This window comes from Dermacentor variabilis, chromosome 6, assembly GCF_050947875.1.
Source record: "Dermacentor variabilis isolate Ectoservices chromosome 6, ASM5094787v1, whole genome shotgun sequence".
Classification (NCBI taxonomy): Eukaryota; Metazoa; Arthropoda; class Arachnida; order Ixodida; family Ixodidae; genus Dermacentor; species Dermacentor variabilis.
Genome location: NC_134573.1, coordinates 140,559,044 through 140,572,647, shown reverse-complemented (window position 1 = coordinate 140,572,647; position 13,604 = coordinate 140,559,044). Strand labels below are relative to the sequence as shown.

The 13,604-nt window shown below is 46.6% G+C and overlaps 1 protein-coding gene across 1 annotated transcript in view; it reads right to left on the bottom strand.

Moving 5' to 3' along the window:
• Positions 1 to 13,604, bottom strand: part of LOC142584385 (gastric triacylglycerol lipase-like) — a 31,150-nt gene that overhangs the window by 2,852 nt on the left and 14,694 nt on the right. Inside the window, exons 4-8 of the mRNA XM_075694532.1 lie at positions 9,948 to 10,059; positions 7,295 to 7,445; positions 6,121 to 6,213; positions 3,493 to 3,651; positions 1,839 to 1,910 (exon numbers count right to left, since the gene is read on the bottom strand). Coding sequence (XP_075550647.1) covers positions 1,839 to 1,910; positions 3,493 to 3,651; positions 6,121 to 6,213; positions 7,295 to 7,445; positions 9,948 to 10,059 — 587 coding nt within the window. The remainder of the gene's footprint in view (positions 1 to 1,838; positions 1,911 to 3,492; positions 3,652 to 6,120; positions 6,214 to 7,294; positions 7,446 to 9,947; positions 10,060 to 13,604) is intronic.

Sequence of the window (13,604 nt, the reverse complement as noted above, 5' to 3'; positions counted from 1 at the left end):
CAGAACCGATGTGCGACCGAAGTTTTGTGGGTTGTTGCAGATAGTTACTGAGTAATCCCCCCCCCTCCCCCCCACCTTTGTGTTGTGTCATTCGAAACGTGTAGGAAGCTTTCCCGGTGCCCAGGGGGAACTGATAGAAGGTGACAGCTTATATTTGATAGACGTATACGGGTACAAGCGCGCAGGCAAAGTTTAAAGTGTGTATGCGGGTTAATTAAGGCATTTGCCGTAGATTAATTAGATATTCGAGCACTCGAAAGCGTCATCCGGCCGTTATATCTTCAACGTTTCTTTAGGGAACGACTAAATGGGGAACCGCGTTTAAACTTCCGAGGCAAGATCGATGGCCGTATTGTGGAGCCAATGTGCTGGTAAAGTCTAAAGTGTGCCGGGTAATTAAGGCCTTTGCAGTGAGTTACATACACAAGCACCGAAAAGCGTTGTGCACGTGTTTCATTGCGAGCACCGTAGAATGTTTACCATGTGTGCTCCGCGCCGGTGCACGCACCACGGTGTGCGCTCAGCTCCCGGCACCCGCCGTGGTAGCTTAGTGGCTATGCTGTTGCGCTGCTAAGCACGAGGTCGCGGGATCAAATCCTGGCTGCGGCGGCCGCACTTCGATGGGGGACGAGATGCAAAACGATCCCGTGTCCCGGCACATTGGGGCCACGTTAAAGATCTCATAGTCATCATCATCATCAGCCCGATTACGCCCACTGCAGAGCAAAGGCCTCTCCCATACTTCTCCAACTACCCCGGTCATGTACAAATTGTGGCCATGTTGTCCCTGCAAACTTCTTAATCTCATCCGCCCACCTAACTTTCTGCCGCCCTCTGCTACGCTTCCCTTCCCTTGGAATCCATTCCGTAGCTCTTACTGACCATCGGTTATCTTCCCTCCTCATTAAGTGTCCTGCCTGTGCCCATTTCTTTTTCTTGATTTCAACTAAGATATCATTAACTCGCGTTTGTTCCCTCGCCCAATCAGCTCTTTTCTTATCCCTTAACGTTACACCTATCATTCTTCTTTCCATAGCTCGTTGCGGAAAGAAGAATGATAGGTGTAACGTTAACGCAACGAGATCTCATAGTGGTCAGGATTAATCCGGAGTCCTCCACTGAGACGTGCCTCATAATCAAATCGTGGTTTTGGTGCGTATAAGAAAGACCCCAGAATTCAATTCAACACAGCTCCTTATGCCAATGTTCATGCGCGGTACGCTCGTGCCAGCAGTCAGCTTTGGTTGGTCAGCTGTAAGCGTGCACAAACTCGTGTAGCTGACCTCCAAAGTGGAGCCAGTAAAACGTGACGCGAGAAACAAGAAATTACGGACTACTGGCTAAAACAAAACAAAAGACCTCGCATAGATTTCTATTCGGTGTGGTCGAAGGTGTACACAAGGTAACTTTCGTAATTATTGATGAAGGCGTTCCGAATAAAAATTTTGGGACTTCGACGTAGGTTTCGTTAGCTGCTCCATACCGAGCATGTGCCACCAGCGGAAAATTAAATTGCCCCCATTAAAAGGTTGTCCCAAGTACGGTGCATGGACAAGTGCTTGCGACCCCTTTTTGCACCCCACAGCGGTGGTTTGCAGGTTTGGTACATTGCGACCCCACATAATTGAGCGAAAGATTGAGTGGGTTTCGCCCGCTCACGTCTTGCCGTGCCTAGATAAGCCAATTATCCCGGTTGCTGAGCTGGTTCTGATTGTGTTAAAGGGGTACTGAAAGAAAATTGGTCTCGTTTTTAAAACTTCTTAGCGAACTTTTGCAAATAGCAACTACTGGAAAGCCTTGCACGACAAGCAAAGAAAAAAAAGAAAAACCTGACCTACCTGTGCGAAGTGGTACATGTTGCGTACCGAAGATCCGGCAGGGTTATTAGCCAGGTAAACTGGAAACCTCGTCTGCATATAGAAAAATGCAATCCAGGGGTTAATTTTAGGAGTGGGAAAACTGCGCAGTCCGTCCTTGTCATGATTACGACGGGAAGATACAGCGGATCGTTGCCATGGTTTGATAATTCCCGCTTAATATAGCGATAAGTTGCCAACCACTATGGCGAATTGACTACGAACAAGATGGAATTAAAAACATACATTAGGGAGTTTTAGAAACGGCGTCCCTGAGTGGATTAACTTGCATAACAAACCCAAACGCACTTGTACGCGTTATGCGTTCCTTTGTGCTCTCTCTCTCTCTCTCTCTCTCTCTCTCTCTCTCTCTACTGCGTTCTCTTGTACGCCTGAACGATACTGTTCTCCACTTTGAGCGCCCTACTTCTAAAACACCTTGTTTTGTTTTGTCTAAGAAAGGAGAACGCGGGGGAAAATTCAAGGAAAAGTAAAATAAAATGATGTGCCAAGAATGTAGCAAGATGATCGCATTGATACAAGTCGAATTTCCTGAAAAGGCCGATAAACACACGACAGTGTCCAATAGAGGAGGCTCTCAGAGAGAGAGAGGGAGAGACAGAGTATGTATTAGGAATGGAAAGATTATTTAAAATACGCCGAAATAGCACTTCTAAAATATTTTTCACCCACCGTGGTTGCTCAGTGGCTATGGTGTTGGGCTGCTGAGCACGAGATCGTGGGATCGAATCCCGGCCACGGCGGCCGCATTTTGATGGGGGCGAAATGCGAAAACACCCGTGTGTTCAGATTTAGGTGCACGTTAAAGAACCCCAGCTGGTCGAAATTTCCGGAGTCCTCCACTACGGCGTGCCTCATAATCAGAAGGTGGTTTTGGCACGTAAAACCCCATAATTAAAAAAAATTTCCAATAAAGATATGAAAGAGGGATGTGTAGGGAAGAAAACGATAGATCGTGTCCACGTCACCCCGAAATGACGCCGCACACCGTGTTTCTGAAGCATCGCCCCTGTCAAACTTTAATGTCGTGTTCCCAGTAGTCTTTAGAAAAGTTGCCTCAAGAGGGCTGTGTGTGTACATGTGAAATAGCCCTTCAGCACGGATTCAAATCAAATGGTTCCTCGTTCGCTGTACGCTGACACATCACGCAGGCGGGCTTCTTAATTTGCTTTTGCCGATCGATGCTCAGGCATCATGCGAATGGGGGCTGCCGAGCAGGAGGTGAACATGGGGACGTCGGTGTAGACGCTTGCCTCATTTTGCTCACGTTATTCGCAGCCGACTAATCTTTACCGAAAAAAAAATTAACCGTGATTATTAAGGCATTAATCGTCGATTAATCGCAAGGTTCATACATCAATCGCCCAGCGCTCACGAATCGCGCGGTGTCTAGACGAAATTTAGACGTTTTGTTTCGAACGATGAACTATCTTTCAGCGCGTGCTAACCTATCCCGAGCATCCAACGCTTATCGTCATGGGACTTTAAAAAATAATGTATGCATTTGGAAAATTTACTTTGTTTTGGTGCTTCTTCTTGTTCTTTTTTTTTTACATGTGCAAGTTTACTTTGAGTGATCAAGAAGTTTCATTTCACCCTGTCGGAAATCACCCACCTTGTTCATTTCAACCGGCAATCCGCCATTAACGAGCTTAAAGGCTGCTTTACAAGCCGGACGTTGCATGGTACTTCCACATTCGTCTTTCTTTATTTGCTGGAAAACAGGGCCGTTTTTTGCCAAGAAAGCCCCGTTCAGCGTCACCTGGAGAAGACCCTGAAATGGAAACGGAGGAACACAATTTAGCCTTACCCGGCCGCAATAGCTTTCTGATACCGCGCGGAAGCGATAAGCTGCTACCGTGCCAGACTTGTAGATATATGAAACACATTAAGTTATTTGTCTATAGTCGATATTCGTTCGCGAGAATCAACAGGCATGGCGATGGCAAAAAGAATAGACGAATACGTTGACGTTTCTTCCACTTTCGCGGCTTCGAAGAACAATCTTTAAATAGTAACTTACGTAAACTTGGTTACGTCTGTTAATGTTGTATGCCGTGAAAACTCGCGCCGTTAGAGGTTGTAAAAATTTGTGTGATGCGTTAGTATTACAGTTGTCGAAGTGGAAAAAAAAGTTTGGTGTATATATATATATATATATATATATATATATATATATATATATATATATATATATATATATATATATATATATATATATAGAACGTGTGTCGAGTCAGCTCCTGAACAACACCTCGCAATGTGGTGAACACGGTTTAAATCACGAATCTGGCGACTTCAAAGGTGCATGACGTAAATCTAACCAATTTCTCTCGCATTTACCGCTAATTCGCCAGTGAAGTTTTCCCGAATGGAATCTTAACGGCGGTGGCGCCGCCAAATGTTCGTGACATCACCTTGGGCAGCTTGTGTGTGGACTGTAATAAGTACGTTGTCGTGCGGACTGCCCCCGTGGAATATAACTTCCCGCGAGGTCGCAAGGTAATTGGCTGTCGGCAGACAGCATTTGTACTTATGTCCATGGCCCTATACGTAAGTATGAAAGAATGGAGAAGGACCTTGCGGAGACGTTATAGCCTGGTACATACTGTACTTGCAGAACTTCTCACTGCAATTATTAGAGCGAGGCTTTGTTTGTCTTGTTTCTTTGCCTGCTGGCTGCTGTATTTGCGATAAAATGTCTTGCGCCGCTGGGGGTTCATATTAGCGCGACGCGGAAACAGAGACTTAGTAGGAGGGGGTAGGAAAGAACAGAGCGAGATGTGTGCGCATTCTTGGCCAATCCCGCAGAATGGGTGTGTGCCACTGGATAGGAGTTCAAATGTACTAGCAGAACGATTGAGGGGCAAGAATAAGTGAAGTTGGCAACAGGAGCAGCCGAATGCGGAGAATGAAATGAACAAAATTAGACCAGAGTGTTGCATTGAGCAAGTAACGTTTAGCTGCGTAAAAGTGAAGAAGTACACTGAAAGCATATCAGCAAACAGTAAAGGTTTCGCTGATCACCGATTCACACATATGCGTGTGTGCGGGATCCACTAATTTTTTTTTTTTTTACGGCTAAACTGTTAGCCTCTCGGTGGTCGGCATTTTTCGTGTCCGCGCCCGTTAGCAAAAGTGTGGTCCGATCCCGGCGGCAGTGCAGGGCAGGAGGAGTGGCTCGTGTACCCCCGTAAGGCAGAGGCTTCGAGCACTCAGCAAAGTGAAGCGAAAAGTGTCGCACATTCTTTGGAATCGCGCGTACAACATACAAAACAGCATTCGTTTCAACAAAGAATGAGCACGAAACAAGCATCCGAACCACATAATTGATGGTAAGGCGCTCCCGATAACAATGCGAAGCACGTAGCGCTCCCGGCATATACGTTTCCCGGTAAAGATTACTGTTGCGCAAGCTGCCGTGGCGACGGCAGCTTGTGACGTGGGGAGTGACGTCACTAGCCTTTCGTATATAAAGGAACCAGCCTAGCAACTGATTTCATCGTTGTTGTAGCACCCCTATAGTTGGGACTCCCGAGGAGCAGCGTGAATACGAGGAGCGGCAAAGGGGGGGGGGAAGAAGGCAATGCGACCAGCGGCAGCGTGCTGCCAAAATTACAATTATTCATATTACTACCCTTGCTCTAAATTACCATTATTACTATTACTCAAAAGCAATAAAGCATTGCATACCCCCCACAGCACTTGTAGTGGCGGTTTTCAAAAGCTTCGCTGGGCATCCACTTTCGCAGGGCCGGGATGGCGAGCCAACGTTTTTTTTTGTTTTTGTCTAGAAACGGAGAAAACTAAGAAACATTTTTTTTCGTTTCGAATTTCACACGTAAATTGCGACTCCGATGACGTCGCTGTGTCGTGATGAATTTAGCGAGATATTTTTGCTCATTTAGACCATTTCTGTGAAGAAAACAGCTTGGTATTACATTATTTTCTTCTGTCAGTTCAACATTGCCAAGCCATACCGATTTCTGTGAAATGTTTGCTAACTGCATGAAAAACAACATGTCGAGAGCTCTGCTAAAATCAAAATATTTGTCGCGTACTAACTAGGGCTCTTGTCAGCCAGTCAGTAGCGAGAGCCGCGGCGGCGTTGAACGACGGGACACATAGCTTTTCCTGCACTACTCGAAGTCGATGAGGTGAAGTCGAAAAGCGGGCTACTTTTCAGCCACGAAACATGTCGCTAAAATAGTGCGTGCAGCCTTGAGTCACTATATACACTCACGTTCAGGAAGTCAGCGAACGGTACCATCTCGCTAATCTCCGATGTCATATGACCCAGATAGGCCACTGGTGCGATGGCGTTGAATAGTCGAACCTAAAAAAAAAAAGGAAAAGAAAAACAAGGCAAAAGCGCAATTGTATGATCCAGTCTTAGCCAAATGCGTTAATATTTATAGCAGTCAACCAAGCTCTCCGTATATCGGCATTTAACCACGCCTGCGACCTTTGTGCAACGGCGGCGACAGGTATAGGGAGTGATCACTTTTTAAATTTTACGGAATTTTTAAAGAATTGTATGTTTCAGATAACATAATTCTAGTCCTTGAACGTGGATTGAGCGAATTCAGAGAGGCGGCGGACTTTCCTTGCAAGAAGAATCAAAACACGCATTCATTTAATTAACAAATATCACTTATAAATTTCTTAAATATTTATGGCAAATATTGCACTTTGCGAATTTTAGCCGGTGAGTTTGCAAGGCGCATCCACCTTCTTCTTTATGGGTATGTGTATTTGTTGCGCTGTTTTTGGAATTTACAGCATCCACCTGGATTGAATTTCCAGAATGGCACCAGTCTGTAGATATTCGCCCTCAAGCTCACTGTGAAATCGCACTGTTGTTCCACTTAGCTTTTGTAACAAAAAGCTCTTTTATGCATCGAAGCACACAAGTAACTGGAACGCCAGTGTATTTGGTCCCACACTTTGGGAAATGATATCTAGGAACTGCTGTCCTCCTGGAAATTCATTTAAGGTCAATACGTCTTGCAAGCTTGCCGGCTACAATTAGTAATTTGCGGTACGTGTCGGAAAATATTTATTTAGGACGTTAATAAGTGGATTTGTGTTAATTAGTTCAATATGTGTTTATATTGCTTGTGCTAGTAGTAATGTCCGCCTCTTCGAATTATCCGGCTCAAGGACAAGAATTATGCTATCTGACCCAGGCCATCTTTAAAAAAAAATTCCGTAAAACACATCCTCCCCCGTATATTACGTAACATAAGGCCGGTGGCGAGGCGATGAGCACCAACGTCGTACGTTGACGAAGGCATCTCGTGATCTCACCAATTCAGAGCACTTTCTCACGCATGCTTACTTCTATTGCATGGCTGCGTAAAGCAACGATAAGTTAGAAATCAGTCATGGTGCTGGCACTTTCAGTCAATGTTTACCTTCTCGTTGTACCGTGGTTTCGACGCAAGTAACCCAAACATTATAAGGCTTCCTTGAGACCACCCTACGTACAGCAGAGAAGGACTTCCGGTCTTTTCCAGGATCATGTCTATCTGCGCTGGTAGATCGAAGTTGATCATTTCGTCAAAGCTGCGAGAGGATCAAGACAAGATGAATCAATGCGAAGTAGTTTTTGTGGCAGCAGCATGTGCTTAAAGCGCAAGGTATGTGACTTAGGTAAATACTAAAGAGCAATATTCCACATTGACAAAGCGTTTTTTTTATTTTGTCGCCGTCTAGGATTAGGTATACGACTTGCAGTGCGTAATTGTCTTATTTAGTCGCAGCCGTGTTTGAGCGCGTGGGGGTGAGGGCTGTTATGGGGGGGAAGGGGCGTGCAAGAATGTAAAGACATGCCTTTAAAGGTCCCTTCAGTCTACTTAAAAAGCGTGCATACATGCGTATTCGTATATCGATCCTCAAAGCAGAGTAGGTGCGGCGAGAGAAAGCTGGCGATGTTGCTTGCGCACGGGAACATGCCTTCCACATTATATTATTGGCACGAGCACATTGACCGCAACCTTCCTTCTACGCTCAGCGAATCTTTTCGCTGAAATGGCAGCTTATCCGTCCATGCCAGCTTTTACAGCGCATCGATCCCGGTTACCCGGTGTATTTAGAACGAGCAGCGATGCGCCAGGATATCAGCCGCACAATGAAAGAATCTCGCCGTGCCCGTACTCGAAGCCGCGTGGGAGACGACCTTTAAACGGCGAAACTGACCCCGTGAATTGTGATGCACACGCGCAAAATGCTATAAAGCTAGGTCATGGAATCCCAGGGTGTCTATTAACCGGGAAAACCGGGAATTCTCGGGGATTTTGAATAGTCTGGAAATACCCAGGGAAAACTCAGGGAAGTTGTGCTTCTATAAGAGAAAATTAGCTGTAATTTTATTGAAAGGGAACGAAATTCGCGGTAACTCTGGCTGGACTAACAAAGTTGAATCGTAATGAATCTACTTTGACGCCTTGTCGTCGGCTGGAGGAGTTGTCAGTGTACAGTCAGCGACCGACTTTCCGGAAGCCCGATAATTCGTACAGCTTCGCGGCACCACCACGTACCCCTAGAGAGTCAATGCATAAGGACGTCTGAAATTTCGGACGCAAAAACCCTTCGCCGTCAGATTTTTCGGACATTTTGCCATGACCGCAGGTCCGAAATGGCATTAGTCAAACAAAGCCACCACTTCCGCCATTTTGATTACCTCGCCGCCTCGATCGGCGCTCTCGCACGCGGTCCGCTTGCAGCCGTAGGTGCCACCACCGCGGCAGCCCTAGGCCTAGCTGCTTCGACGTTCGCTGCTAAGCTTCTTGCCGTTCGGTGCCGTGTTTTTCATTGAAAGAAGTCGCCACTGTCAGCATTGCGGCTCTGCCTTTGTGGTCCTCGCTATTAGCTTCGAAGCTCGGAAAGCACGGCGCGTTGCATAATGCCGGTTTCTGAAAGTTATCTTCCCCTTAGTACAGTACTGTTACGTGGTGAAGCGCGCGCAAAAGTATTGCGGTGAAGCATAGCAAGCGGAGGAAGGGGCAATTGTCACGGGACGCAGTATGTATTCCTAAGTTATACACGCGTGCACTCGCCATCTCTAGTCACAGTACGAGCACCGATATGCCTAGTAAGTGTACTGGCAGGCGTTCAGGGATTTTTCGGATGTGCTTGTGGTGATTTTAGCCCTTAAGGGCAGTAAAAGACATACGTTCATTTTTCGAACTGCCCGATTTTTCGGATGTTTTCGTGGCCCCTAGGGAGTACTAAAAATCGCACGTTGACTGTACAACTGACCAAGAGGATGGTTCAAATGGTGCGTGGGGCAAACGCACAGGGGAAGGAAGACGACGAGAGAAAGGACCGACGTATTGAGGAATGAACGGGAAAGGAAGCGTGCTGCCGCCTTATTGAAGGAGCTTGAGCTCAAAAAACAAAGTGTTGGCTAATGTCGAGATGCCGGTGTCCCTCATCCAATGCAAAATAAACTCTTTCGAGCGGCGAAACGCAACGCTGAAGCGTTGTGCGCGGGCTGAGAGTGTGTCTGGACAGTTGAGGGTGACTTTCACAGCTGTTGAGAGAGAATCGCACTTGTGACATAGTTCGGACATCATACCAATGAGCTTGTAATCAGTCGACAGAAATAGCTCATATTCGAAAATATCTGCTTCTGTATGCATCTCCTTTTTATTCGTATTTGAGAACGTTTGACTCGATTCACAATAGCTTTTACCATTTTTTTCGCAGGTATTTTATTTGCTGAGCATTTCGCTAGCCCTCCCCCCCACTCCAATTTCTGTTTCCTTATTGATTAAAATAAGCACTACTTATGATAAAAACTGCATTAAGTCATTTTATTTATTTATTAACATGCTTACTAGAGAGTGGCAGCATCGGGCGACATGGTGTCCCCCCAGCCCGCCCTGACATAAAACAAAGTTCTGTGTCACTGAGGAAATCTTGCAAAGGTACTCGGGAAAACCTGGACAACTCAGGGAATTAGGAAATGTCAGCTTGGTGGACACCCTGCATCCAAAATATCCGGCGTGGCGCGTTGCGTCAAACCTCTAATATCGGACTACAACAAGCCGAGAGTTGATGTACCTGAAATCCCAGTACTTTTTCATCCACTTCTTGAGGCGGCGGTGGCTTGAGTAAGTGGTACCTCTGACGTTTCCCAACCACACATCAAAGCCGTTGTCTGCTAGGATGAAACCTGAAGGCATATTGAGACCAGGTCTCACTTATCCCAGAAAACACATGAACATTCCTGCGAAGAAATGGTTTTTCAAGTGCCAAAAGGGCAGTCCGTTCTTCCTTTCCTGTTCTTTCTTTATATATATCAAGTACATCTTCCTTGCGCCTTAGTAACCATTGTTGGCAAGCCTGACCAACTAGTTCAACTGGAATATCGTCTGCACATGGACACTGGTATACCCCTGATACACTTTGATCTCGTTTCCTCCAAAATAGTTCCACGAAGTAGAATCGCGGCAACTATAGACCAGGCGTAATTATACCACACTCTATTAAGCCCGGTCCACGCCGCGCAATTTTACGCTGCGTTTTTCGCCGATACGATTTCCGCAGATGCGAACTTCGCACTGCCGTTCACACATTCACCCAGCGCGACAGCTGCGATTTTGGGGATTTTCGAGCACCTAGCGGAGGATTGAATTATTATTCGCGTCGGTTTGTTACGGTAAGAACAAAGCAAAGCAATTTAGAAACTGTTTTCGTGAAAGTTCTTTGTATTCTAGTGCGTTGCTTTATCAAAACAAAAAATTAAGTTGGCAGGCCACAGTGACGTGTCTACGATCCACGTTGTGATTGGCTCCCCGTCCTTACGCATTGAACGCATTACGCACTCTGAACATCGAAAAACCGCAGGCACGAAGGGTCCGACGGTCCATTTGCCGCATCTGTGAATTCGCAAGTGCGAAAGCTCATTCAGATTCGCATCATGTGAAACGAGCTTCAGCGTAGCCGGCGTACTGCATTGCAATAGCGAAAGATGACCACTGAAACAGACAGGGAATATCCTAAGGCATGACACTTGTCATCGTACGTATTCCAGTCGCCCTTTATATTAGTCGCCAATTTACCTCGCGCAATTAGTTCCGGCAAGTACCGATTCAGAATTACTGTGCACGACAGTGTTGTGAAAGACAACACGTACAGCAGTGCACGAGTGTTCATTAAGTAGATGGCTGTGCCAACTTGATACAGACAGCGACAATAAAACGGTCTAGCAGCCATTTGCCACGTATATGGCTCGACTTTCAGAATACACTTAATGAATCTACTCGGTCCAGCACGTCTGTTGTAGATTACGCTTTCGGATGTCTACCTGTGCCTGCTCAGAAGATTAAACCAAAGTTTCTAAGAGCAACAAAAGTAGCGTCAGACTAAATTTATTGAGTGGCACTGGCTTTCGATCTGCCAAATCGCCACGAACATAGCCCCATCGCGTGGCATGATATACACCCGTGAGCAAAAGCATACGGACCACAGGGTTGCCGAAAAACTGAATTTGTTTGTAATCAACGTGCATAAACTGAAATTGATGAGTACACTGGAAAGTTCGCAATGCCAAGTTTGGACTGCAGTCCTCAATTTCAAGTTTCATTCACAGGTACATAAAAGAATCGGCTTTGTCGCGAAATCCCTGGTCCGTATACTTTTTGCTCACAGGTGTACATTCCGCGAGAAGTATTAATTGTTGGGCTTGTTGGTCTGGTATCGCTGATAAGTAAAATTGGCGCAACAAAAAAAGCGCGTGCAGATTTCGCGGCATATTGCTTAATTACGATAGCAGTTATATATGGACATGCCAGGCGCATTTCTGCCGTCGCCGTGAGGTTCCGTATAAAGTCCAAGGGCGATAACACCGTCGCCGCCGGCCGCGCGTGCTTTATGTGCCAGTGAAAGCGTGCGATGGTGAGCCGGTGATCGCGGTTCAATCTCGCGTACGCAAGGGAGGGAAGCGGGAAGGAAGCGCGCCGTCTTTCGTCGCGCGCGAGCCTCTGGGAAGAGAGTAGGAGACTTGAGGGGGGGGGGGTTCTACTCTGGGCGGCCTGGGCGCGTATAAAAGAAAACACGCTCTCGTCGCAGGCCACTTCCGCTATCATGGCGGCACCCCGGGCCGCGGCCTCCAACGTTGCCTCCGAGATTTAAGTTTGTTTACGCTCTGACGCTGGCTGCTGCCGCGGTGAACTCGGTGCAGCAGTGAGCACTGACGCACGTTTGTTGATAGGAGCACGCATCACTTGCATTGTGCTGTATCCGAGGCACGTTAAGCAACTTGAAATGCTTCAAGAAACGCCTGTGCAACGTCGCGCAAGGGTTGTGTTGCAGGCCTTAGACAACGCTACGCCTCACTGCCGAAAGCCGCGTCGCTCCGTTTTCAATGACGCTGAACAAGCATGCGGAAAGTGGACACGCGCGCCACAGCGAATAAGGAAGGCGGCGGCATGATCATGGAGCCTTGTGTGGAGGCCACAACAATAACGATGACAGGGTAAGTTCTTTAACGCGATAGCGTTAAGGAGCCCGTGTCGCAGAAAATTCGTCGCCAGCGTCAAAAAGAAGTTCGAACCAAATTTGAAACTATGCATACCCAACCACTCGTTTACCACCAAAGTTGCTCATACCTTGTCTTTCATTCGTTACAAAGTTGTTCCTCGGAACGGAAGTCCACAAACAAATGTAATGGGAAAAAAGAACACGCACAGCACATGTCCTTTATGTTCTTGTTGCAGTTCAGAGTGCGTATTTATGAAAACGCAAGTACGATAAGACAAGACTGAGCACCACATACGTTACACGTAGCGCGCGCTTCTCCAAAACAATTCGACGCCACAAAGAGCGACTGAGTGCGTTCCACGTGGAATGAGAAGCGCGCATATATTTGCAGATGTGCGACCATAAGCCATCAAAGCCTGGTTTGAACCATAAGCACATTCCAGCTGCCGCGCGTGCGGCTTAGCTGGCTTAGCTTACCCCCATTCTTCGTGGGATGATTTTCTTATACCCGGTATTCGTGAAGGTATTCGGTATTCGTGAAGTATACCCCGTATTCGCGTGGCCGACACGTAATTGTGTCGTCTCTTATTGGAATAAAGCGTAGACCAAGGGGCAGGCTCTACTAAAACACTGAGCTTGCTTCCATTCTTCAGTTATGAAAAAGGAAAACGCTAATTTCTGATGGCTTCAATCCATCTTTGTAATGCGGCGAAGCATTGAGTGCATTGCAGTGAAGCGAGTGAGAATTTGCGCGCATACCCAGTGTGAGCAACACGTTATTATAAAAACTGTAAACCTCACTTGGCCACGCTTCTACCCTGTAATATTATATCAGGTGCTCACCTGAGGCCTCCGAACTGAAGCATACAGTGCGTTGCAGTGAAGCGAAGTGAGAATTTGCGCGCGTACTAGATGTAAGCAACATGTTTTAAAAACTGAAAACACCACTGGGCCGCGGTAGTAGTCTTTATCTCAGGTACGCACCTGAAGCCTCCGGCTGCCGGTAATGTTTTTTTCTTTTCGCTTGCTATCCAATTGCACCGCAGTACATATAAGTATTGTGGAGAAGCTTTTTATAGTACATTTACGTGTCGCACATTTTTAAAAGCACAATTACGTGTCGGTCACGCGCTTTTCCTTCACGCATAGCGGGTATAAAAAATCATCCCATGAAGAATGGGGTGTCAGAGCAGGAAAGTGCATGCTTATGGTTTGAAGCATGCTTTGATGGCTTAC